The sequence below is a fragment of the Gymnodraco acuticeps genome, unplaced genomic scaffold, assembly GCF_902827175.1.
Source record: "Gymnodraco acuticeps unplaced genomic scaffold, fGymAcu1.1, whole genome shotgun sequence".
Lineage (NCBI taxonomy): Eukaryota > Metazoa > Chordata > Actinopteri > Perciformes > Bathydraconidae > Gymnodraco > Gymnodraco acuticeps.
This window is the reverse complement of record NW_022990270.1, coordinates 3,149,359-3,176,791: the sequence shown is the minus strand read 5'-3', so window position 1 is coordinate 3,176,791 and position 27,433 is coordinate 3,149,359. Positions and strand designations below refer to the sequence as shown.

The 27,433-nt window shown below is 40.7% G+C and overlaps 1 protein-coding gene across 2 annotated transcripts; it reads right to left on the bottom strand.

Moving 5' to 3' along the window:
• Positions 1-11,055: 11,055 nt before the first annotated feature.
• Positions 11,056-26,519, bottom strand: loxl1 (lysyl oxidase-like 1). 2 transcript variants are annotated; one of them, XM_034220853.1, is made up of 7 exons: positions 24,949-26,519; positions 21,338-21,446; positions 20,180-20,317; positions 15,558-15,714; positions 15,012-15,107; positions 14,652-14,767; positions 11,056-13,351 (listed from the first exon to the last, which is right to left on the bottom strand). In XM_034220853.1, exons 1-7 carry the CDS (start codon positions 26,144-26,146, stop codon positions 13,345-13,347), a joined length of 1,821 nt encoding a protein of 606 aa, XP_034076744.1. In that variant the 5' UTR covers positions 26,147-26,519; the 3' UTR covers positions 11,056-13,344. The 2 variants fall into 2 exon arrangements, with proteins under 2 accessions (XP_034076744.1, XP_034076745.1); XM_034220854.1 differs by having other exon boundaries at positions 24,944-25,191.
• Positions 26,520-27,433: the final 914 nt, after the last annotated feature.

Below are 27,433 nucleotides of genomic sequence, written 5' to 3'. Positions count from 1 at the left end.
ATTTACCACAAACAAACCAACAGACCGTCCATTTGGCTCTTTTTTTGTACACACTAACTCCTGAGGAGAAATGATGGTTCTCAAACTTCTTAATTCTCCACTATATGCAACTAGTAGCTAACTTTGTCCGTCTGCTAAACAACCAAACGGTTCTCAGTATTTAGCCTACGGTGCTTTTTCACATTTTCAAATCGCTACCTACAGTAGATTAAATGTCCACAAAAACAAAACGATAATCCGACACGTGTTTCCCTTTCTGAAGAACGGACAAATGCTCCCATTGGCCAATGAACAGGCACTTATTCTATTTCATTTAAATGGACCCTATTATGCTTTTTGAGGTTTTCCCTTTCCTGTAGTATGCTTTTGTGCATGTACATGGTCATCAAAGGCTAAAATACCCAAATTCATGCCAGGGGGAGTTTTCTTCCACACCCGCCCCCCTGCCTGAAACGCCTCCATTGAACTCCTTTGTTAACATCGATTCAATTGGGTAGCGCTCCAACACATTATATGTGATAGGTTAAGGGGCGGGACATCTCTAAGCAACACATCCTCACTCCCAGATCGGCCTATGTTGACGTTATGTCAAGTCCCCTGTCGGCTTTTTCCAACGCAAGGGGGGGGGGGCTTAGCGTCCATTTTCAACGCAAGGGGGGGGCCCTTAGCGTCCATTTTCAGCTTTCCGGGATGTCCATATGCTTCTATGGACGCTCATGGAAGCACGGCATTCGTTTGTGTCGGCTGCCCTTAAAGGCAATGTGAGCGTCCATTCTCATTGGATAACGGATAATTGTACACCCGGAAGTAAGTATTCCCCTTACTGTCGATTGATTTTACAGTGATATCTGCACTACTCATCGACTAAAAAACACCAGATTATCCTTGTTAATTACACAACATTGATTGGTTTAAATTGTGTGCAATGCTTTTGTATTTTTCCCCTTCGATTCGGAGAAACAAATGTTTTTTCGGAGTAAAGGATGGCAGAAGACACTACACTACCCAGAATCCCCAGCTATCGTTTGGACTACACCATGTGCTCTGTTTGACAAACCCCGTGATAGTCCTCAAGCTCTGTGATTGGAGAGTGTGCTCCGGGGTTACGCCGATTCTCGAACAGCACTTGAAATGGGATGGAATCACGGCAGACTGTCCAAAACTGGATTTGAACGGGTCCACCGCGTCCCCCCCTCCCCCACCCCGTCCCCAGAACTACAAATGCTGGCTATTCTGTTTCGCAACATGTTCTGTATCTATGGCACGTCTCTACTGGGAGTTGTAGTTTTAAAAGACGTTTTCGTATTTCCCATAATAAGAAGTTGCCAGTATTAAACTGTGTACATCCCTGGAGGTTTAGGGGATAGGAAACACTCACATTTAAAACATATAATTAATAAATGGGTGAAAATTGCTTGTGCCCATAATGGGCAGCATTAATATATATACACACATGCCAGCTAAGGTCAGACGAGCTTTATTTAACAGCTGGTCTTATGTTTGTGACCCCTGTTGTTAATTGATAACATTACATTACATTAATTGATAAGCCTGAAACATGCACTTGTTAAGGTTCAGAGGCACATTTTGCAAATATGGCAGTAGCCATCGATCAGCTTAAGATAAGATATACTTTATTGATCTCAAGTTGGAACATTTGCGTTACATCAGCATGTGTAACAGTTAAAATGCAGTGGTGTTTATTTGTAAATCATTTAGTATAATCACACAAATTCTGTGTTTTATATTCAACAATTCTGTGTTCTTTATTTATTGATTGTTCAATACCTGACAAGGTCGGAGATGAAATATCTACATACATCTTATAAGAGTATAATACATTATGTATAATATCAGTTAAAATAATTGCTTCAACATAGTTAACATTGCTGGAGGTATGCACAAATATTGATAGATGTCTTGTAATGCACTATTGAGAAACCTGCGACCCAAGTTTTTCATTCAATTTATAACTACACCATAGTTGTGTAGGCCTATATGATATGTCAATAAACCTTAGAAAATCTTGAAATCTTGAAAGGGATGTGCAAAATAGTCATTATATACAGTCTTTAATTAACTATTAGTAGAGAATAACGAGTAATTAATATACTTTATAGGGATCCTATTAATATCTAATAATAAAAATAATGAAATTCAATAACATGCTTTAACCACTAGGTGTCCCTTTATATCAGCTGTGCACCTTTATGGTGTAAATACAGCCTATCTACCAATTGGATCAAATATAAAAGTCAGCCGAATTAGTGTTGATACTGCAAGGAGACGTATTGTGTGAAAAGAAATGTAAGATGTTGTTTAATGGCTGATATATTTATGATCCACGTCACGTTTTCAGTTCCTCATGTTTGTCTAGAAGTCTTCTCATCAGGGCTCTATAAATACAGAACTACGGCAGATATGTAATATTTAATGCAGCCGAACCGTGTATTACAATGCCGTTATGTGATGACTTCCAAAGAGAAAAGCAAGCACACTCGGAATAAAGTATTATTGTATTTTTTAAAAATGTTTTCGGTCTGTTTCCGTTATTTGTTAATGACGATGTGCTGTGAGATGTGAGACTGGAATTGCACAGGGGAAAAATAACGTAGGCTATCTTTAGATGCGGATTTTGTTAAACTAATATGTTTGCGCTGTGGACCAACACTGACAGGGAAGGGGGTAGCAATAAAGATAACACCATTAAACAGTTACACAACATAACAGACATAATATCGATAGCAGCGTCCCTAGCAACCACCTTGGTAAAAATGAAAACGTTATGGACGCAATTTCCTGAAGTAATCTTCGTAATAACTAGCAAACTAAAGATCATGTACATCCACTGCACACATAATCTGAAATAACAACTCATATTTCTCGCATCAAATGACATCAAAACGCATTTTAATGGCCAAACTAACTTTAAAATAGGCATTTTCCATCGAGAATAAAACGGAGTTCGGCCATGTTTTTTTTTCTGCAGGGAGAAATTTGAAGATCACGTGACGTCAAACAGAGCACATGGTGTAGTCCAAACGATAGCTGGGGATTCTGGGTAGTGTAGTGTCTTCTGCCATCCTTTACTCCGAAAACACATTTGTTTCTCCGAATTGAAGGGGAAAAATACAAAAGCATTGCACACAATTTAAACCAATCAATGTTGTGTAATTAACAAGGATAATCTGGTGTTTTTTAGTCGATGAGTAGTGCAGATATCACTGTAAAATCAATCGACAGTAAGGGGAATACTTACTTCCGGGTGTACAATTCTCCGTTATCCAATGAGAATGGACGCTCACATTGCCTTTAAGGGCAGCCGACACAAACGAATGCAGTGCTTCCATGAGCGTCCATAAAAGCATATGGACATCCCGGAAAGCTGAAAATGGACGCTAAGGCCCCCCCCCCCTTGCGTTGAAAATGGACGCTAAGGCCCCCCCCTTGCGTTGGAAAAAGCCGACAGGGGACTTGACATAACGTCAACATAGGCCGACCTGGGAGTGAGGATGTGTTGCTCTAAGCAGTTAAGCAATCACAACAGAGCCGGCCAGCTAACCAATCAGAGCAAACTGGGCTCTGGTTTTCAGACAGGGGGTGAAAAGAGGGGCTGCAGCACAGGCAGTATGAGAAAAATAAAGAGCTTTTTGAACATTAAAGCATGGAGACATGTCACAGTAGAGAAACAAAATACACAAACCGGAAAATGAGCATAATTAAGGACATTGTGTTTTGGTCACATAAGAAAATGTCAATGGCACAACCAGAGGGCAAAAGGCAACTAACTACTTGTGGGAATTAAGAAAGTAAATTAAAACTGACTCCACCTAATGCTATATTTGCACCAAGAAGAATGCTCTGATTCACAACTCTATCTCATTATCAGTCAAACCAAGAGGACAGAACAGAGAGGAAGGAGGAGGTGAGGTCCACATAAACGGCACAGTGTGACCTGAAGTTGACAGAGGGTATTTTTGTTACATTTCTCAGGAGAGATGGAGAAAGAGTGCCCTTTCATGCTGTTAAACACACACACACACACACACACACACACACACAACACAACCACACACACACACACACACACACACACACACACACACACACACACACACACACACACACACACAACACACACACACACACACACACACACACACACACACACACACACACACACACACACACACACACACACACACACACACACACACACACACACACACACACACACACACACACACACACACACATTACCATCTGGACAAAGGTGTACAGATGTGGAGCCATACCCTCACACAGGCGTGCATTTATGCTTGTGTGACACACAGATGCACATGTGCACTTGGAGGTGGGGTCCACCCACCCAACATGTATCCTATAAAACAGGAATCACGAGGACTTACTGTGAGTGAATGGAACAGAGTTAAGACAACAAGAAATGTTGGAAATACAACTTACTCATTGGCCTTTTATGGTCTGGGGGAGACAAAGTTGACAAAGACTAATGATGAGCACATGACAGGAATCTGAAACAAATGTTTGGATTGAGTTTCTCAAATGACCTAAAGGAACAAACAGCAGTCGATGTCTGGGAGAGTCATTTACCTCTGCCTCTGTGCATCTGCAGCCTGAGGTTTTTGCAAATAAGGCAGTTAATGATCGTGCTGGCTTGAAATAGGACAAAAACTAAATGGGAGAAAAAATAATGATCTTGATAACTGTTGCAAAATCTTTCATTTGCATCCCTCTAAAATGGTTTCTATTATGGCCCTCAAAGCTGGTGACGCAAAACAAGGGTCTCTGCTTTTGTGAGACCTCTGATCACACTGCAATATGTAACAGAACAACTAGCATCAAAGGATTTCACTATGATCATCAAATATGTGCTGTGTCTTATAAAAGTTGTGTATGTCAGACTGTTGAAAGGTGGAAAAGTGGTAATGGTAGATGACAACATCATTCCTTCAGTAGCATCAATCTTCCAAAATCACTCCATTAAGAAAGGGAATACGAGTATTTCCCACAGTGTCTAACTTGTACTTTACTTTCTAGAGCTGTCCAGTTTTGGAAATACAACAATGCTGTGGCTGACTTTGAAATGTGTCTTGATACAAACTACCACTCAAACAAATCCGCAGCCCCCAAAAGCTTTTGGCATCGTGCAACAAAACAATAAATCCAACCCTACAGTAGATCATCTTTACATGTGCATGATGAGAGGAATGAGAGCATCCAGCCAGCTACTAAAGAGGGGTCACCCAGCTGTCTGGAGCGGGGCCATGTTAGTCAGCTACTACAGCGAGGCAGAGCTGCTGCCACCAGCCTGTGAAATCACCCATCTGATGATGGGAGTCGTCCTCCTGACAGCACAGGAAACGGTGACAGTGGAGGTTGGAGAATGAGTCTGGTGAAATATGGGCCTGTCAGAGGGGAGAGAGGCTGAGCACAGCGGTGCAGGGCCGCCGCTCCCTGTGACTGACTCCATCACTGAAACTCCCCGTGGAGCCAGTGGAGGCGTGGGTGGGTGCAGCGGGGTTTTTCACAGGGACCCGATTAAGACTGGAAGCCTATCTTCCTTCCACAAGATCTCCTCATTTGTTCCAATTGCCTGTGAATAAAAACACAAATATCCCAATTTCAATTTCTTCCTTTCAAGGAAGGAAAGCCTTAATGAGAATGTATTGCACTGTTGTTTTAACGATGTGGACTCCTAGGGATGCTGGAGGAATTGACCATTTGCATACTCCTTAAAATTGACGAGTGGGGAAAGTGAGGCAACTAAGTTGTTAGAGAAAGTGCACGTTTTGTAGCCGACATCAAATACAAGCCAGATGTTTCATTGATGAGGCAGGCGATATTTAAACTGTCAGGCAGCGCACTCGAGTGTGTCTTGTGCGTATGACACAAGCTGCTTCTTTGTCTCGTATAACGCCCATCGCTCGCATGTGGAGTGTTAACACAGGGACTGAAATGTTTGTTAACTCGGATATATGTGGTGGAGTCAGCTCTACATAAAGTGCACGCAGGATGAGGTATTATCAAAACAAATGAGCCAGCAACTGCAGCTGCATGTAAATCAGAACAGTTTCTCCCCCCTCGCTATTCAAATTCTTCAGCCATTCAGTATCTCCCAGTCAGTGGTTCTTCATATTCTTCCTGTACAAAGCAAGCCTTTCCTCGCACCTTTTCCCATGCAGCAATGTGTTTATCCCTACGGAAATGAACATTCTTCACATCTTTATTCATTTAATTAGGTCGCAAAGCAGAACTAGAGCCAGAAGATGAATTACCTGTGGCCTTGATACTCTGCCACAGAAATCTGAACACAGTGACTCTGCAGAAATTAGACCTAAAGTCTGGAAGTGGGCTTTTTGGCAAAGTCAGCTCACAGACTAGTCCCTATTCTCTCTTTCTACTAAATTCAATTATCCTCACATAAACCTGCTGCAGTGAGGGATGGAGGTCTTGAGTCATGTCTTTTAGCTGTCCCATTGTAAGCCTGGTTAAAGAAGATGGAGCAGTTTGAGTCTTGGACAATAGTTAGTCTTTTTATTAACATGGTGGAAAGTCACAAAACAAATGCATAAGAAAACTATGTAACCACATTGGACACAGAGCGTGTTTTCAAGTTCAGTCCTCTGCTCCAGAAGGACTTGTGTTTTTAAGATGACATGTATAATTCTAGCTAATTAGCCTACCATACACAATTCTGGCCCAGAGATAGCTCACACTATTAAATAAAGATGTATGCATTTACTAAAAGCCTAATTAGGCCCTCACACATGCTACATGCAGATTGTCAAGGCAAAGCGCCCCGGACAAAAAAAGTCTGATTAAACACAAATAATAATTATCCTTAGAGCACAAACACTCCCTCATGACGTGACCTCGCCATGAACTAATGCACACACTGCGGCTAAAATGGGACAGGGGTGGGGAGGGTGAGCAAATGACTGAAGCTGAATGTTGTCACCTTGTCATCAGTGTCACCACAAACTTATGATTATGTGCTGCATGAGCGAAATAAATGTCAGATCAACTAAACTATGGTGCCGGTGCACAGGGGGGAAAACAAGGTGAGAAAATGAAAGCAGGAAAGTCATTTTGGAGTCACGGGAGGAGGTTATGGGAGAAGTGTCTTTTATTTATTCACTTGATTTAATTGTATTCAATTAACTATATTTGAGTATATAATTATTTAAACAACATGCCTAAGGTGCCACTTAGACCAGCCACGACCAATGAGGAAAGACCAAGTCGTTAGAAGAAAATAACACATTTTTGGGTAATTTACAATGCTAATTATATAACAAATAAAGTTAAACATGTTATCAAATACACTTGCCAATCAGGAAACATCATCAGGAAGAAACAAACATGTTTTTAAGCTTTCACCACAAAAAGTAAGAAGTCTTGAAGAAATACAAACATGAATACGTTTTGGTGGATAAGGGTAAGCAGCATTATTTATTTCCTTTTCTTGTCAGGCTATCTTCGTCCATGTTGGAAATGCATGAGTTAGATGACACTGTGATCGTGCCTCTGGATAAATGTGATGGATGTTGGAGAGGGACAGCACAGACTCAGTCGATTATCACAGTTCAAAGTTGTCATGACGGAGATAACAACCTCCACAATCTGCCTGTCCTCATCCCGGATCCCAAAGGTCTGATCTCCTTTAGCCTCATCACTGTGCAGGCAGTGCAGCTGTAATGGCCCTCTATCATGCTGCTTTGCTATCGATGCCAGGAATTGAAGCCAAAGGCCATACTCGATACCCAGCCCTAATTTGATCGTGACTGACAATTTCAAAGCCAGAAAAAGGTGTTTCCGCATGCTTTTCAATTTCGGCGCTACACCCATGGCTCCTGTTCCTGCGGGGGTTTTGTGTATTCAATGATGTCTCACCGCTGAGAATGCTGGAAGATCTAATCAGTCCTGCTTCACTTCACTTGATCTGTTTCCTCAATTACGTTGTAAGCTTGCAGCTGCAAACCGGTTGTTGCTTTACATAGGTTTGCTGGTAAAGTAAACGCGGCTTGTTGTAAGGGGAAATATCTGTCCTGCGGTTCTTTATCGCCCTCCCTACAGATCTTCTGCTTATCGATGATCAGACAAAACAGTTGGTAGCCCAAAGCGGAGTATTTACATATGTAATGGATTTGCTCTTATCATGTCTGTATGAGTCTTTCCCTTTTCTCGAGATACCACTACTCGCTACATCGTTCCTTTGATCAGGTGCTAGCATGTTTGCAGAGCTCACACTGAGAAGGGGCCTGCAACATTCAGGGGGAATTACAACACGCCTGTTGCTTCACATAGAGTCAGAAAATGTATTTTTAAGAACTTTTCTGCTGCTTGTATTCCCAAAGTACCCAAAGTTTTACCCCAATTCTTTCCATAGTTTTGTTTATCTTGGATCAGGAAGAGCGATGACGCTGCACATCCCGTCAGCTGATCAGAGTCATCGTCTTACAATCAGCTCTTTATCTGACAAGCTTTTCTGACCATTTCTACACACATTTCCTCCTTCTGCATGCATCTATGGTAGTGGTGCTAATTGTATAACCCCCCTAGTCTTCTCTTGTTCTAGTTTCCTACCCCATGCATGCACTGGCATCTCTGGCATTGTGCATCATGTTTATTCCATATCTCAGCGATACAGTATGTTTGGGATTTTGTTCTGCATAACCCTCGGGTATTATTTTGTGCTCACTTAGAATCGCACACTGTTTGGATTCACTTGGGAAACACCCTCTAGCACATCTATGATAAATACAATTGCATATTCATTTGTTGTAAGAAGTGGTACTAAATCATTTAAGAAATTCAAAGGCTTTGACATCCATTGCAGACACTGCTGTTGGGATTGTGCTGCAGTACGCCTTTTCATTACCGATAACAAGACCATGACGCCAGGACTGTAGAAGAGGCTCCTGGTGGACATTACTGCATATACCCCACATTGGAAAAAAATGGTTTCATATAAGCTGCTTAACCAGCTGCTGTATGGGAACACACAGGAGAAAAAACAGAGGCATGCTTTTGAAAAACAACTTAACAGGACAGATAAAGACTGTTTGTTCTTTTTGGAAACATAATACTCTTAAGTAAAACAATACGGTTATCATTTGGCTTCTCGCTTCCTCACTAAAAGTTACCCATCTGTCTTTTTCTCAAACACACGCAAAGATATACACCATCACCATCAACCCATCAGAGACTGCACTGACTTCACCACCTTCAAAAAACTCACCTCTTCAATCTGGCTTTTAATGTGTGATTGTTTTTGTATTATTTGACTTTAACTATATATTTATTTGTTGTTCCTTCCTTTTCTTGTCCCTTCACTATATCTGTAAAGCGTCTTTGAGCACCTGTAAAAGCGCTAACAAATTAAATCTATTATTATTATTATCATCACGGTAACATACTGTAAACACATACGGACAACGTCGAGTAAATGGCAGCATGTACTGCAGCAATTTCACAAAACAACATAATGTGGCATAGAGAAAAAGAAAAGAAAGGGGTGATTTCCTGCGAACAGCCTGAACAAACAGCCGGTACCGAGAGGAAGTTTGGTTAGGACAGACTAAATATGAGTGAACAGAGTATGAAAACAAGCAGATAATGGATTCTCACTCTTCTGGCTGGGAAGGACATACTTCTGCGAGGAATGTCTGTGTTTTCATACTATCATATTTCTGGAATGATATACACTGCTACCAACACTGAGCAATCAGATACAACAATAACAAATGCATTTTTTATCTCTAGGTTTGTCAAGAATTTGTCAGCGATCGGTTTTATTTTCAATAATTAGATCCTCAATCCGTAAGTCACTGTGTTGGAGCATGATTTTCCTCACGGGATGAAGTTATAATAATAAGATGTTTGAATTTCTATTTTTGGATCTGGATTTCTCATTTATTTTGGCTTTAAAGATCAGACACAAAAAAACTGTTTTATCTTTTTCAATTCTTCCTATCTATGTATTCTAATCTTGTAAATAAAAATAAGGGTACAATGTTGTTTTGTTTTGTATTACTTCAACACTTTAAAATTAGCAGTCAAGATCTTGTCAGGAAAAAAAAAAACGTTCCTTTTGTTCTTTCCATCTTGTTTTCTTAGACTTGTTTTGTAAAGGCAACGTCTTCTTTTAAAGGACCTATTTTCTTAAGAGCTTGTGATTCATTTTCCCACTTGAACAGTTTTCTGTTTACAAAACGACTATAGATTATCTTGACTTTAGTCATAAGTGCGATGAGGCTTGCAATCACTCCATAAGTACTGTTCATTAGTCTACATTTCTAAATGGCAATGCGGTAAAACATTGACAAATCTATCGGTTATTCTTATATGGTGATAGTCATGAAGAAGATAGTCAGTGAGTGCCTTCCTTTCCTCACCAAACAAAGACTATCTTTGTGTAGTTCTATACTTAGTTTTGATAAGACGATCAGCTCCTCTCTCACATACTGTTGTGATCCATGTAATGACTTTTCATGCATAACGTGATTAGTCTTTAATTGCGGCCGAAAGAAGTCAGATGAAATGTCGGATGTTAATTAGCAACAAAGACTTTCTGAAGAGTTATCAAACTGAAAGGATATCTGGCTGTGTGGGGCCAGTGTGTGATCTTAACAAGTTATTCGTAAGGATGTCTACACAGAATATGGATACATCGCCTGCCACTCACATACTGTATGCACCAGTGCCACCACCCATTTGTCACATTGATTGTTTTGTGTTTGCAGGAATCTTATATGCAGTGTTTTTTTCCCCTTGTATTCTTAAATGCGAAACCTATACCCGTGTTTGAATCATGCACGACAAAAATACATACAGTTCAAAGGAAAATGACTTAATGAATTCAACATATAACACCTAATCTCTTTTGAAAGCGATGATTTCAGAAACTTGTCACACCTGTCACGCAGCATTTCCTGAGAGTCTACTGATCTGTATTCTGTGTACATCTTATATGAGGGATCCGGTGCCGTGAGAGTGATGCATATCATTCATATTACATTCAGTGTGCACAGCGGATGTGTACATGTATTTATTGTATATGACAACTTTGAGAGGTGTTCATTACAGAATCACAAATATCATCACAACATGTCAAAGACGCTGTATATGTGTCGCCTACTCTGGTGCTGTTGTTCCACATGTCAATGTCAGAGTCACATGTTGTTGCATCCCGTCAGTGAGAGCACAGTATGATCGTTAACCCTGCCATGTCGATAAATGCAGATCAAATAACAACGCTTTTTTAAAACTATTTATGATGAGCATTTTTCCTGCAATAGCCATTCAATGTATTTAAATACAGTTATTACCTCTATGCAGTAAAGTCGTTTTTGCTGTTAGTGGTGGGGTCCGCCAGTCTTGTGATGGATTCAAATTGCCTTCACGCTCAACAGGAAACAATGCATAATCCAGCAATATGGTTTGAAGTTGTATCCGTTTAGTCTATTTAAATTATATGATTCCTGTATTAACACAAACCAAATATTCCTACTGCTGCTGGTTTACAAGAGAAGTGCACAAGGGGTGAAACGTGGAGTGGCTTTTGTTGTAATCCAGCCCCAGGAAGGGCAATATTACTGAAGCCTAAATTAGCAAAACTATGAACATGTATCCAAAATGTTCCAAACCAGGTGGCAAGTTTGGGATAAGGATCAATTTAAACTATAAGAGATAATAGAACAAAAAGGCCCAGTCAGAGTGAGCTGTTGATGAAAAGTTACTATATGTTCTCACTCAGGATTTAACTCCTGATACTGTGCGCTGCTGCTGGAGGAGAACTTCTAGCCCTTTGTGAAATATGAAATCACATCACGTTGATCCTGGCATCATGGAGAAAGGTCAATTATTGACTGACTTTATTAAAACTTGAGTTTGTTTGGTTTCGACTGTAAACAGATATGCTTGTTGCCCCTTCTGCTGCACTGCTGCCGACAAAGTAGCTGCTCCATGTTTGTTTGATTTAGTATTAAAACCGCACAACAAACCAGGACTGAAATCTTAAGGATTCTAACTTGAATTCTTAGAAGATTAGTCTTAGTCATTGTCTGCATCCTGCATTGTGTGTTCTTCACATATTCACCAGATGTTGTGGGTTTTGTGCTGCAACACAGGAAGGAGTGAACCATTTCAACACTTAACAAGAAAGAGCTCACTCGATTGGAGAGGTAGGTAGAGACGGCTTTCTCTGCATTAAAACACTGAGTATGTAGCAGTAGTGCTTTTTGAATATTTCATATTATCAAGAAAAAATATATAAGTTTATTTACTTTTACAAATAACAGTAACAGGTCAAACTGGATACAACAACAAAAATAATCCCATCATTCATGCATCAGTGGAATATTTGTATACACATTCTTCAAAAGGTAAAGATGTGCCATCCGACCAGTGTTGGTAGTAGAAGAAGAGACCATCAGACAGTGTAAATATAAAGCGTACATACTGCGAGTCTAGTTTTCTGGAAAGCACCCTTTTTTGCCAGTTGAGTTTCCTGTTTTACTGAAATAGGGACACGACACAAATATGCACGGGTTTAGAGGAGAACAGTGGCCTGTACTGGCAGCCTGTTTTTATGTTGACTTATAATTTTATGCGGTTGACAAATGCAAATATGACCTGCTGTCTTCCTCTTGCTGTTAACACAACATTAAATCACAGTATCCCAGCCTGACCCCCTGAGGCAGTGAAGAGAAAACACAAAAACTAACACATTATAGTTCTTCTGAGTCAGTGGGCATCTCTTTCTGTCCCCACAGAGCATGGGTGAATGCACCCAGGAAGACATTGTCCCGTAATTGTATTTGTTTGATCGCGGCTGAACCCTGACTCGTCTGGAACCACTCATTTCATCACTGGCACTGTTTGATGCTTTATTTATAATTCAATCAGAGACACTCTGCCATCATGGGCATCGATGTTTGTGCGTAGAAACAGTAAACACCTCAAAGTCAATGATGTGTCCGATTATAACCAAACCACACTGGAAGAGTGTGAACAAGAAGTTGGTAGAGGAAATACAAAATCTTAGATTGCAGGGATTTAAACTGTTATGGTCTGATATCAAGGTGCTATTTGCATTATCCAATAATGTGTGTATGTGTGTGTGTGTGTGTGCATGTCTACCTTAAACCACCACATGCTTTTCAGTGCCAGGTGAACCAGGTTTTTCATGGGTTCAGGATAACGAGACGGCACAAATTAGTAAGACAAACAACATCAACAATGAACCAACAACACATGGATTCCATTCACATTTCAATGGAAGTCAGGGTCCCTCTATAGTGGCAGACCTCCAGCGCCCGATCAAGACCTGTAAATGAACAAAAACATTTGTTCAACTCCATACTAAGAGGAACATTTGAATGTTATTTGATAGATTGTTTATACTGAACAGTGAAAGGTGGTACATACTTCAATTTTAAAACTATACAAACTTGTTTTCTCTTATAAATTGATTATGGTAACTAACCAATCCAATTGTAAATGACCAACAACATTTAGTAAGGAGTTTGCTAAGATAATAGCTATTATTTACTATTGCAAATCGTCAATCTTTATGTTTTCACAGCGCACAGTTTACAGGGCCAACAGCGGCAGATTCACCACTTGTATTCTTTAATACATTTCTAAAAGCAGTAGCTAATTGATTTCAGGCGGAGGCAGACAAAAGTCAGTCTTCCTTTCCTTAATGGTGACCAGCTATTATGGCAAATCACATTCTCACAGTCAATACTCGCAGGTGACCAATGTTATCAACATGACGTATGTTTTCTAATTACAATTTAATGATGAATTTATGTAATGTATATGTAATGATGATTTGTTTTTAATTTGATGACTACCTTCAAATTCAAATGTCACACCACATTGGGCAGAAAATGCCTGTTAAACTATTACTATCAGACTGCGGTCATTATTACATTAACGTGATTTTTTAAGATATAGGAATAGTTCAAATATAAGATTTTAAAGATGGAAATATGGCTCATGGCATCTGCTAATGTAATTATTTTATTGGCATCAGTACCTAACTATTATATTCAGCTGTCATTAAGTCCAAAAATGCTTCGGCAACATATTTTTAAGTGTGTTTCACTGTAACACTGGAGCTAAGGGAGACCAACTGCAGCACTTGAACCTAATGACGCTTTCCTCACTCTCTGCATAAAGTATTTTCAAGAGGATATGAGAGCAATTCTGAGTTCAATGATACACTCCTTAATAGCACTATTCAAAAGTTCAACAGCACTACATCTCCCTTTGAGGGAGGATATGAAAGTTTCAGAGGCTATGAATCTTAACTGGAGAATGGGAAAGTTATTCATTATATCATCAAATATTTCAGCCAGGAACCTATTAAGTCCACTAAGTAATTCAAAACACTGTGAGGCACTTCATAAAACTGCATTTAGCGGTTACCCCCTAAGTAATGCGGTTCAGCGTAACTCAGTGGTGGGAACACGACACACACCCTGAGTTACGCTTGGGCGTTCTATAAAAGCAAAACTATTTCCCAGCTGTTGCAAATTGTGAGAAGATTGCTTCCAGTCAATTATTACCAAACAATTACCAACTATGTGATAATAGTGTGTATATTCTCCGTTACTTACTGTGCTATCTTGCAGTTGGATGCTCTAACAAACCGTCCTGTGTAGTTTATATTACACCTGACCACATTGTTGGTGAAGTCTGATTCCAGCACCAAAAACTTGGGATTAACTGTGAGCTGAAAGAAAAAGGGAAAAAAGGCCAATTACAACACACCATAATCATTACATGAAATAGTGTTAGAGAAAGAAGGTATTTGGAATAGATGCCCCTGTGTGATAAAGTGCTAGGACCCAGAGAAATAGAACAACCTAAATACTTCAGTAACTTTATTACTCTTTTATAACTCAGATCAATTTGTTTTGATGGCCCAGACCCTCCATGAAATGTGACCTTGTGCTCTCCACGAACTTGACTCCTACCTTTAGTATGTAGTTTCCAGGCTGGATGTCCGTGATATCGATCCACTGGCAGTCGATATCAGCGTTGTATGTATCGTAGCAGCCCGGGCTCAGACCCTGAAGAAACAGAGGGGAGACGCTCAGGAGGAATACTGATCTCCTCTAACTGTGTCAAGACGAGTATGCGTTCAAAAGGTTATAATACAAAATAATATATATTATATTTATTTACAGTAGATACAATTATTTGCACTTGAATGTATATATAAACATAAGACAACAAATATTTGGACTTCGAGAAAACTGGGATGGACATTTTCTTTTAACAATCTTATAGCATTTTCTAGACCAAAAGATGAATGGATTAATCTAGAAAATGACTGGACCATGTAAATAATGAAGCACTTCTTGGAGTTGTGCTGCTCTATAATTGAATAACTGCCGTGGATGGAAACTAGCCTAGGGGTTGCTAAAGCTTGTGATGAAAAGTAGTCTACCAAGAGTAGAGCTGGTGACCTCCCAATGAAGGTGAAAATCACAACTCCACATATTGTTTTGCTGTGTTACCTGAGTGTGAGTGGTGCAGGCATAGCGCTTCAGGTGACCAAAGTCACAGGTGGTGTCCTCCAGACAGAAACTAGCCTTGTGTCCCTCCGCCACTTTCCGTCCTGTACTGACCTCCAGTAGATCGTAGTGGCTGAACTCGTCCATACTGTGGTAGTGCCTGTCGGAAAAAACAGATTGTGCATGTAGTCAAAGAGGAACAACAATCTTAGTTCATTCTGGTGTCATATTCATTGTGTGCTTTAGAAACAATCTCTGAGCAGAACTTATTATGTTTTTATTAGGTTTATTAATTACATTGCCATTTTGCCTTAATTTAGCTAATTTAGTTGACTTTTAAGACTTATTTAGTTATAGACCCGTTGACCTTTTTCTGCTAACAAGTAATGTTGCACCTTGACTGAAAACATCAAAGTATCAAAGGACACTAATTAATGGCAACAATAAAGTATTGCCGAGGCACGACATTAACACCCTAATGATGTATGAATGTTGTTAATTAGCTTGTATCACTCAGCAAGATCGGAGGTGTGTGAGCGTGTGCACATTTAGATGTGTTTGGACTTGTGGCTATTTGCATGCGTATGTGCACATCTGTGTGTGTCGCCCAGTGTGTTTGTGTGTTAGTTTTGGTGTGTGTTTATTTGCACAGCTTTAGCGGCTTAGGGAAGCCTGGGTGCACATGGGCACTGATCATCTCAACTGAACCGCATATGAACTAAAGTGACTCTGTCAAAGAGCCGGTCCATTTAAAATCATCTGCAATATTAACTGCTGTATGGCTTGGACCGCTCCCAAATTTCAAAGTGACCCGGGATGCTTTTCACTTTTTACAAGCCTGCTTAATGTGGTCACAACAAAATAAGAATACATTAAAGGGATTTATCTCTTGAGTTTACATGTCTGAAAAGAGAACCTTGATGTGCAAATGTCTGAATACTATGGCTGAAAATACCTTTCCAGAAACATTAGCAAACTTACTTTTCTATAGCTCATTGAAAGCACTCAGGATAACTGGCTCGCTGTTGGTGGTGCATACACAAGCAGAATAGTTCTGGATGGCAGTGGGTGTGAAGCACTGCTGAACATGAAGCATGGCTGTCAGGTTTCCAGACATGACATCATTTGTCACAGCCACAACAAATGCAGTAGCATAGCAACCAACATTCTGGTCTGCATAACTCATATGGCAAAGGTCCTACTGTGTGTACAATTGTATTTTACAAGAAGCTAAATATGTAGCAGTCTAACTTAGCAATGCACCTTAATGAGGCTCAGAGGAGGTGTTTATCAGTATAACATAATACCACCACAAATTACAGTTCAATCTGCAAATGAACAGAGTTAAATCAATGTTGATTCAATGTTAACAAAAGCTGAGCTTGACAAGCATTTAAAGTGTCCCCAATTACAATTCAATGTAAAAAGCAACATACAGTATCGCAGTAGTAGGAATTGGTGTTTTATCAATGGGCCATTTTTGTCATATGGAATACATGAACAAATGTTTTGGAAATATTTTTGACAAAGCTTTATTCATCGTGTAGTGAAGGCCAGCAGGAATTTACTGTATGTATGTGTTAGTTGACCTGTCTTCCCATAGTGTTAGGAGGCTGTGCCTGAGAGGTTGAACTCTCTTATTTGCATAAAAGGGGTTTAACTTCATGTTGTCAAAATTCCTTATCAATAAATAACAAAGTTTAGCAACTTTTAGCAAGGACAAAATGTCTCCAATCCAACACACTTAACAACAACCTTTCTAATACTAAATTGATCCCAATAGCTAAACTCTTTATATTTTAGATACAAAAATCAATATGACAATATTCCCCAAATTACAGTTTGAAATTACAAATGTAATTCCACCTTTTTGCAGTTATTGAAAGTATTTATTTCCATTATCCTTTGATTGTTTATTTGCTTTATCCAGTATATTTAATTGCTGTTGGCTTACATCGTTGCAGTGGGTGATGTAAGCAATGAATCTTACACATTCAGACCAACTCAGACCATATAAATATTGCCTTTCACCTTGCTTCATGGCTAATGATTCCACGTAGCGACAGCTTTTACTGGAACACTCATTAAAGATTGAAGGAAACATAGGTACTTTCCCCTAATGGAGCCAGTGACCATTCAAGGACTCATTCTTTCCAAAGTAGAGGCAACTAATTATGAGCTGTTACCAGGTAGAAACCAGTTGCTATCAGCTGCCAAACACTGTATGCATTGAGACTAGGGCATACATTACTGTTCTGTCTCTGTTAACATGCAAATGTGCATGACAGAGTGTAAAGGCTTATTTTATGTGGGCCACGAAAGCACACATGCAATTTTTTCAATACGTGTGACTGTATTTGATCACATGTATATAAAGGAGGGCCTTGAAGGTTCAATTCAGTGGCTTGAGATGATTATCTACAGCATGATGATTATCAACTGTGTGTGTGAAATAGAAAGAAAGGGTGCGGGGTGCAGAGAAAAAGACAGAGAGTGGGAGGTGCTGGATTACGAGGTGCCTGGAAGGGACCCTTGCCTCCTCGAATTTCTGGATCCCCTCGCCGACTATGTCAACTACAGAGAATGCAGTGTTGCAAGAACACATAGAGTATTTAACTAGAATAATTTGTAATCGTAGTATACAAAACATTCCATTCCTTCTTCGAAGCCATGAGTAATTTTCCACTGGTGTTGCCACAAACAAGACTTTTTCTCAGATCACAGCCTGGGTTGTTGTAAATGACAGGGAACTTAAGTCTTTGAGAAGTACTTAGCAGTGGCATGACATACGCCGTTCACAATGTGCAAGCAGGATATGAATACAAATGTCCAAGCACCTGCACAAATAGCAGCCATGATCTCTGACCACAAAGGTCACATACTTTCATACAGTTATGCCGTAAGGGACCGAGACAAACATAGTTGAAGAACTTTATAATTAACTTATGCGTGATCCCCACAAAAACTCCTACACAAATAAATACAGCATTATAATGACTTCCACTTGTTTCCTGCACTGATTGGCATAGACATGTTCCACATGGATTTCGTTGTCCTCATTTGTGCAAAAACATACAGAATTCCAACATTTGACACCATGATACTCAAGAGAGTCTGTTCCCTTCCCTTCTTCTATTACTCCAGAGAGAAAGATAAGGGTGACGGTAATGAAATGCAAGACTGTCAACTACACGGCTTCTTTAACAGAAATGTCGGGTAGGAAAGTTTATTGTGAGAATCTGGGCTAGAGATTTTCTTCCCCTAAAGAGATTTCTTTGTTAACAAACACTCTGTCCCAGTAACCCATATCCATCATACTTTAGCAGCTGTGTGATTTGGCGCCTCAGATTGACGGGAAAACTGCATTGATTTGTCATTGTCGAATGATTGTCTTGGCTTTCCGCCTCCTGGGAACCACTGTGCGAATGCAGACTGATGTCAAACAGCAACAACACTGCCAATCTCCTAACGGCCAGTCAACATTCCTCTAAGATGAGGGTAGTAAAGCAGAGCCTGGCACTATCGTCAGTGGGCGGACTAGCTGAAATTCAGATAAAATGCAGTCTATGGAATATAATGCCATAAAACACTGACGATAACCCCAAAATCACCTCATCAGCAGTCCCCCAGAGCCACGACTGGCAAGTACAACTGAAATCTGTTCACCATGAAAGGCACAATGAGAAATTAGCTCGCTAAATGGATCAAACCCACATGTCTATACACCATTATTCTTCATGTAATGTGGAGGATTTTATCGTTTTTATATTATTTCACACATGGTTGGCTCGCTAATCAACTCCATAGGTTCCTTTTAAGACTAGGAAACAGAATCATATGTGTACTTTCTCTGCTAACCAATGCAAGGCTTGTCTTTTCATGTTGCATATCCCTTAGGGCACAATATGGATCTTATAGGGCTCTATGACAGCTAATCTGCATTTATGTCTGGCCAAATGACATTGACATGTGCCACATCAACTTATTGGACATGAACTCAGTGCTCTGTTGATCCATTCTGTACCCACAACATCTAGTACAAGCATGTCCGCATAGCGAGAGATGATGAACAGCTAGATTGCATTTCAGCAGTCAAAAGAAAACGATCCTTCATAAGTTGCAGAGGTTTCCTTCATTTTTTCCCTTTTAAGGCACTTTTCCCTATCCAATTCAATGGTCTTAGGACATTGGGTATGATATGCTGTAGAGATTGAAAAGCCCCTTGAGGCAGATTTATAATTTGTGATAGTGGGCTATTTAAATAAAACTTACTTGGATGTACTCTGTGTCTTTGCTCATCCAGATCAGCCCAGAATTGCCCATAATTCCCATAATTCAATACATTAATTAAATATTATTCATATTCATGGGATGTATGTAACAAATTCAGCTACATCATGCATTTCACTATTAGATCTTACAATCTGTCTCTTTTGTAATAGTGGAATAACCTTTTAATGGGAAAGATGATCAGCATAAACCAGTCTACAGACATTTATTACAACAAAAAATCAAATTGAGCTGACATTAATGTGCCACATAGCTGGATACTGCAACAGCTAATACTACAGAGACGAAAGCCTATTTATCTGATTGGGTGAAATCTGTTTTGTATCGGTACTTACTGATGACAGCTATGCCACTCCCAGGTATGACGTGGCCTGTTAGGCATGAAGTCGGCAGTCCCCTTGTTCTTCACCCTCTGTGGGAATCGCAGCAGGACCCTTACATCGTAGTCGGTGACCTCAGGCCCATAGGCGGAGCTGGATAACGGACACATGACATCAGGACCAAATCAGTGAGGGAAACAGCACAAGTTGCTTAAAAAAGAATGTCGTCATGCCTGTTTCTCATTACTAAGACAAGGAAATAAAACAGGAGTGAGACTGGACAGGATTGAAAGCAGAAGCATATCTACTTAATCATTTATTCTACTGTACAGATTACAACCATCTCTCCAAATACACTGATTCAACATGAGGAGATTCTGTAGCACAATTCACTTTTACTGTGAAAAACCTCGAGTTCACAATACCACTGAAGATCTAAGCCATTCATCTTGCGGCTGTTGTTGACATTGGAGTGTATGGCAAATTACAACAGCCCATCTGTCGGTGATTGCTGCAAACTCAGACAGGATATGAAAGGGCTTTGAGCGATGGCTGTGCTTGTGATGGGAAGAGGGCAAATAGAGCAGCCATGGGGACAGCACACTTTCATAATTTCAATAGTGTCTTTAGTGCAAAGGGCCTAGGTTTGAGGCTCAGGGGATGCCATCCACCAACACAGAGAAATGAAAGTAACAACAGTCTGTTTCCCCAAAGGTGACCAGGATTCAGTTCTAATGTTGTGCAGTTGGTATATTTTTTAACCGTATATTCCTGTGGCTACAGTACGTTGCAATTGTGGATGGTTCACTTGCTGGGTAATGCTGCCCAAAGGTAAAACAGCTTATAAATGATGTCAGTCTTTCATAAAAACAATTCTCTGTAAATGCATGGTCTAAAGTAGGGTTACATATGGACAGGACACAGGGGGCTACATTGTGTTGGTTAATATACCTCAATTGGATATCTGTATGTGTGCTTACCACTGAGCCACAAACCATTATTAGCACATTCAATAACAACATTTATGACATTAGAACTTTAACATGAAAACAGAATCCAAAGGGACACAAATATTTGTGATACCGTGACATTAGATTGAACCCATTAAGAAACCAAATAAATGAATGAATAAATAAACACAGGCCAGCAAAGGACATACAGAATTGTGTTTACCTTGAAAGACATTTTTCTTCAGCAGCACAGCGGAGAGAATACATGTGGGCTCTCTGGATGTATGTGGAAGCCTGGACATAGTTTGGATCAGGAACAAGGTCAGGCAAACCTGTAATGAAAGACACAATGCTCACCATATCATCCATATCTTACACTCAAACTTATTCCAAAAAGCACAAGTCATTTTCTTAGAAATCAAACAAACCTGCTTCAAATGGTGAACATAAAAGAGTGATTACTTATTGGATCAGACAGACTCAAACTTTACTTTAGTGATCCAATGATCTGATAAAGCACCTCTACATCTATTTTCATTGCAGCCATTCCTGTCATTGCCAGTGCAAAGCCCAGAAACAGAGGAACTCTTTCACATATTTGTCATCATCTTTTTATTAATGGAGTCTTTATGGTGATACTTATTGGGGGATAGCGTGTCACATGGCCACCAGATCAAGAGAGGGGCACTAGAAAGAGAGCCTTAGGCCACTAATAACGGATCCTTTCAGATTATTATCACGGTTTTCAAATAACACTTTTGCTTAATAGGCCTGCCAGACACGGATGAGAGAGCATAAGAGTTGCAAAAAGGAAAAACTTGTATACCAATAACTGTTTTCCTAATGATTTGTTCTTCCATGTGCAGTTGTGCACTGATCTTTATGCAAACATGTCACTTCATTGTAACCGTAAAATAAAGAATGACTAGGATGTATGTAAAATGACTAGGATTCCTGATCTACAGTATCACAAGAGAGGTTGTTGCAATGGAGTCTGTGTTTTTCAGACTTTGGATTTTGCAAGTCTGTCATTTGTGACAGAGATGAAGAGATACAGCTAGAGAGCCAGACAGAGAGCCAGAAATGGAGAATGTACACGCCAAGGCAAAAACAACAGGGATTTCAAAACACTGCTGTTTTGTAAAGTGCACCACTGACCAGGTCCGTCACAAACCTGAGGAACAAGTAAAAACGCCAGGCCTGACTTGTCACAGTGAATGTCTTTCTCTCCCTTTCCCACTAAAGGCCAAGCCAGCAAGGGTCTCTGGCAATTGCTTATCACCCCTCTTTGTTAAGTTCACAGGCCAGACACACTTTAATTTGAGCTTGTTAAAGTCAAACATCTGACCTCTAAGTCTAGAAGTGATAATTCAATCCTACAAATAAAGCATTATGAAATGATGAAATATTGCAGTTTTTCTCATTTTGGATTAACATGAAAGGCTTTAGATACAGTCTGTTTATGGCAACCAGATAGGAAGTTGCCTACCTCCCCAGCTGCAAGTCGAAATAAAAGCTTTGCCTTTGTGGGCATTGTGTAAAACATCCTATATGACAGCTCTCTCTAAGGCAGAAGTCAAAGAGAGGGGGAAGCTTCCTGGGGTAGACTATGTAAACCCTGTAAGTCCAGCGCATAGCGCAGAGGTTTTCTGTGAGCACTCACAACCTCGTTTTTTTCTCCTCACCCTAGGAAGGCTTTGTTCTCTGCTTCCTAATCTTTTGAAATGTGAAAATTGGGTCTCTTTCAGAGGGATAAAGTGTATTGAGTAGCCAAAGCTGATCAGCTCTCGACAGCATGTGACAAAGCCACACATTACACTCTAAGTGGGGCAAGGAGAAAGGAAGCTGAATCTTGCCATGCTTTTTATACCATCTAATAAAGCATAATAAAATACATGAGGGCTCCCTCTCCAGACACTCCTGCTTTAAGCTATTGGCGGTAAGCTGCAGGAGACTGATCGATTAGAATACTTCATTGAGGTCATTTTAAAAAGGAAAATCACAACAGCGTTCAATAATTAAATATAGAGTATATCACAGCCACTTTTGCATGGTAGTATTTTTTACTCTTTGCATTATTTTGTAATACAGCTCTGCCTTAATGAACTAATCTTACGTCTAATCACTTTCACCTACTGTATGACTGTGTGTGGCTTTGTCAGGGAATATGGGAGCATGGGAGTGTGGGTAGAAAGGGCAATTGGTCTTGACAATGAGCAAAGTTCTTCGTCCCATATTTACCATCAAACATGTCTTAATACAAAAACAGCAAGATTCCTGCTTTCAGAAACTACTCTCAAGGTGTGCATACAGGGCTGCACAGTGTAAGGTCCCTCCAGCAGCGACTGGACTAGAGTACTACCAACCTTCAGTAAAATACCCTTGTGAATTGATCGGATTCATCCCCTTGAATAGACTCTCAAACAGACAGTTTGCCCGATAAGGAATGAAGGGAATCGACAATGTCTGACGCATAGTGTTTCATATGTACTTTACTTCCTTACAACACAATGGTGGCTTTAAAAAGGTTTTAAAATAAATGAATGAATATGGTTAATATACAGTATATGCCTGTGTAGTTACTTTAGCTTTAGGTGAATTTTAAACGTGTAGATCACAGTAGTCATGATTAAACTATAAAAGCCAAAATGACTTGCCATAAAGCAGTGCAATATAAATGTGAGCTATTCAACAGCTATCAATAGCTGAATATTTATCACAATGATTACTTTCTCACTATGGCATCTGCACACATGCTTTCTGTACTGTAGAAATGGCTCCAAGCTTTATAGTTGCTGATAGAAACTGCCGCACAGTAATGCAAAAAATATTGAGTAGTATAATTTAAAGTAAAGTCAATCTTCATTATTAAGAGTCAGAGAAGTCTTTTGGAGGTACTTATTTTCTCTCAGCTCAGAACATGGAAAAACTTCTCATGTTTGCATTATTTTCTCAGCATTAACAATGAGCTTCCTACTCCATAGTACCTTAAATGTTTAAGTAAATATATGCTATCGTCACTCATACTTGCCCTAATAATTCTGACTAAGTATTTATTGGATTTTGATGAAGCAATGAACCCCATTACAGGGACTTTCCATGTTCCCCCTCCCCCTCAGGGAGAGGTGAAGTACTGTATCCCCCTCCCTAGTTTTCCCTCTGGTGTCCTCAAGCTCAGGACGCAGCCAGGGCCCACCAACACCCCCAGTCACCAGACCCCCAATGAGGTCACCACCACCATTACCCAACTCCGCACACGGCGTGAACGAGTCAACTTTTGTGTAGCACAGAACTCCCCACAGAAAACACAGTGGTTCCTGTGTGTGCTCTTTGTACACGGGCAGGGCTTCGCTCAACACCTGGTTTCAATAACTATACAAGTGGGAAAAGATGAACCTTGTGTCCAATTTGGTGTGTTTGAAAACTGAAGAACAGGCTGAATTGTAAGCAGCCGTTTCATTCTGTTTGCTGGAGATATCTAATCAAATGTAAGAAGAATACTGGAAAAAACATGACTGTGCTTAAAGGAAATGTAAACTTTGTATTCCCCTCAGTTGGGGTTAGGGTTACTCTTAACACATTTTAGATTCATGTCTCAGCATCAGACATAAATCTGATAAAAAACAGAAATACCTTCGGGAGAATCCCTACAAGTGAACATGTGTCTCCTCTTTCCACTGAAAATGTTAAATATTTCAGATGCCGACTTTTCTTCAAACACATGATTCGAAATCTGCCATCCATATTTCACGGCTTCTACTGATATCTTCAACATTTGAAGTAATGGATACATTGTGGTAGTTCACAAAACCCAAACCATAAAGCTTACCATACCTCTCTGTTCTGGCCGGTACACACTCCCGACATTTACGTTGGGGTTCTCGATGCCGGAGTTTGGAGAACTTCTGGCTTGAGGAATGGGCTGCGCCACAGGAGGCTGGGGTCTTCCAAATGGAGGAAGCTGCTCATACTGAGGGCTCCTGATTTGTGGTTGACCAGCTGCTCCTGTCCTGTCCACTATCACAGGAACTGCCTGGTTGAATTCAGGGGCAGGGACAGCAGGAACAGCCTGACCAGTCTCCGCATTGAAGATACTGTGGGAGTATCTGTGGTCCAGACCATCTGCAAACGGTGGTTGGGCAGGTTGGGCAGGTTGGGCAGGTTGGGCTGCACGGGCAGGCACCACAGGATTTGGCCCATAGCCATAAGGCTGGTAGTAGCGGTAGCCATCTTCAGAAACATCAGAAGGAGAGCCTGGGAACACTTGGGGCTGACCACCACCATACCCTCCTCCAGTGTACCCGGGTCCAGTACCATACCCTCCTCCAGTGTACCCGGGTCCAGTACCATACCCTCCTTGAGTATACCCCGGTCCAGTACCATATGCTCTACCGACATATCCTCCCCCACCGGCAACAGGCTGAAAAGGTGGCTCGTAGCTCCTGACTGGCCCTTCTACAAAACTAGGATCATAAGGTACTTGTTGGAAAGGAGGTTGTTGAGGAAATGGGTTTTGTGGGTAGGATGGTATAAAAGAAGATGAAGAAAAGGTTGATGATGATGATGACGACGACGATGAAGAGCCTGTGGATGGCCTGAGGCGAGTGCCAGTGGATCCTTGGAACTGGCCGCCCCCTGTGCCGCCTGCAGTTTGTCTCCAGTTATCAGGAACTTGTCCAAAGCCAAAAGGATGCCTTGCCTGGCCACGGACAGTCTCAGAGGACCCTCTTGATGGAGCTTGTCGGCGGACATTGCCTCCCTGAGTTCTACGTGAAGAGCGTGGCTGAGTGTCTGCCACAACCACCCTGGGACCTCTTTCCTGGGCCCCTGCAGGTACGTATTCAGCTCCACTGTTCAGCAGGCTAAACAGTCGTCCATTGTTCTCCCACTGAATCACCTGCCTCCAAGGGTTGGCAGAGCTGTCCTGCCCCTGGCCACGACTCTGGCTCTCCCCCTGAGTCTGTGTGGCAACCTGAGCCTGACCCGAGCCCAACAGGAAGAATACCAAACATGCCACAACAATAGGCAACATACTGGCTCTAAAGACGCCTCAACTTACCACACAGGAAAAAACCCAACAGCTCAAACTCAAACCACCTGTAGCTCTGTCAATAAAACATGTGTATCCTCTTCCCGTGGGTACAGCTTTTGTGGGAGTCTTGAGACAGAAGCAGGGTTGAATAGTAAGCTTGGGTTTGAGTGCATCTGCAGATCTTTGGTGGGAGCAGTAGAATAGTTTGAATGTGCATTCAGGAGCAATCACACCCAGGAGAGCAAAAGTGGGCTTCAGAAAACCCACTGCTGGTGTTACCGTCTGTTTCTGCTATGAGAATATGTCCTGACTTCTTGTCGGTCTGCTGGCTCTCCTGTCAGTAGACTGAGCATTGCTCTCTGCCTCCTGGAAATAAGTGACTGTGCACTGCAAGCTTCTATTTGCCTGATTGCTTACGATGGGTTGTGAAAAAGAAAAATCTGAAACTTTTTTAAGGAGAGGTCCCACATGGCCCTAGTGCGAGTGATGTTTCCTGGCCTGCAGCAGCCAGGGCTCCATGAAGCTTCCAGAGTCAACATTACCGCCTGCAAAGGCATTCAGACATGTAACACATCTCACTTTGCCTCACAAGGGCTTTGCTTTCTCTTCTCATTATGTACAGTATGCACATATGTAGTTACAACATTACCTATATTTTAACAGGTGTTTCAAAGTCTTGTTATGTTTATTCATTGCATTAAAACCTTTAAAAGTATAATACCCAAGTGCAGTTGGGAACAGATTATGTCATAGAACCATAGTAGTGCAGTTTCTAACAATATAAAACAAGATATTTTAGACTTCATCCTCCTTACTGTACAGTAATGTGACGTTTGCAACACATGAGCAGTTATAATGGACATGTTTTGTGTTAATACTTATTTATGGAATATCAAATGGAAGTCAATTACATCCCCACCACCTCTCTCCACCCGTCGTTCCCATTGCTGATTGTTGTATACTGAATGCACAAAACACAAGCATACCTGCAAACAACTGTGCTTTTGTGTGTGACCCTCATTTACACAAATGTTCTGAGAGACAAGTCATTAGAAAAACACATTCATTGGGGATTCCAAACAGCTTGCTTAGTGCCTGCCTCGATAGAGTGAGTGCATGCAGACAGAATCAGATTTCCCCCTGTTATCAAAGTCAGCAGTTTGCAAGGTATTTTCCTTGGCATGGGCAATGGCCGCGATGTGCGACAGACCAAAGAAAGAACAACATTCCTCCATTGCCTCTCTGAAACAGGATCCAGAGAAACAACCTGATGCACACACGCTGATT

Excerpts from the sequence above, each read along its gene's own strand:
- loxl1 (XM_034220853.1), bottom strand. The coding sequence starts at position 26,146 with ATGTTGCCTATTGTTGTGGCATGTTTGGTATTCTTCCTGTTGGGCTCG. Across the intron at positions 21,447-24,948 it reads GTACCGGCCAGAACAGAGAG|GTTTGCCTGACCTTGTTCCT; the intron begins GTATGGTAAGCT and ends CTTTCATTACAG. Across the intron at positions 15,108-15,557 it reads CCTGCACCACTCACACTCAG|GGTCTGAGCCCGGGCTGCTA; the intron begins GTAACACAGCAA and ends CTGTTTCTTCAG.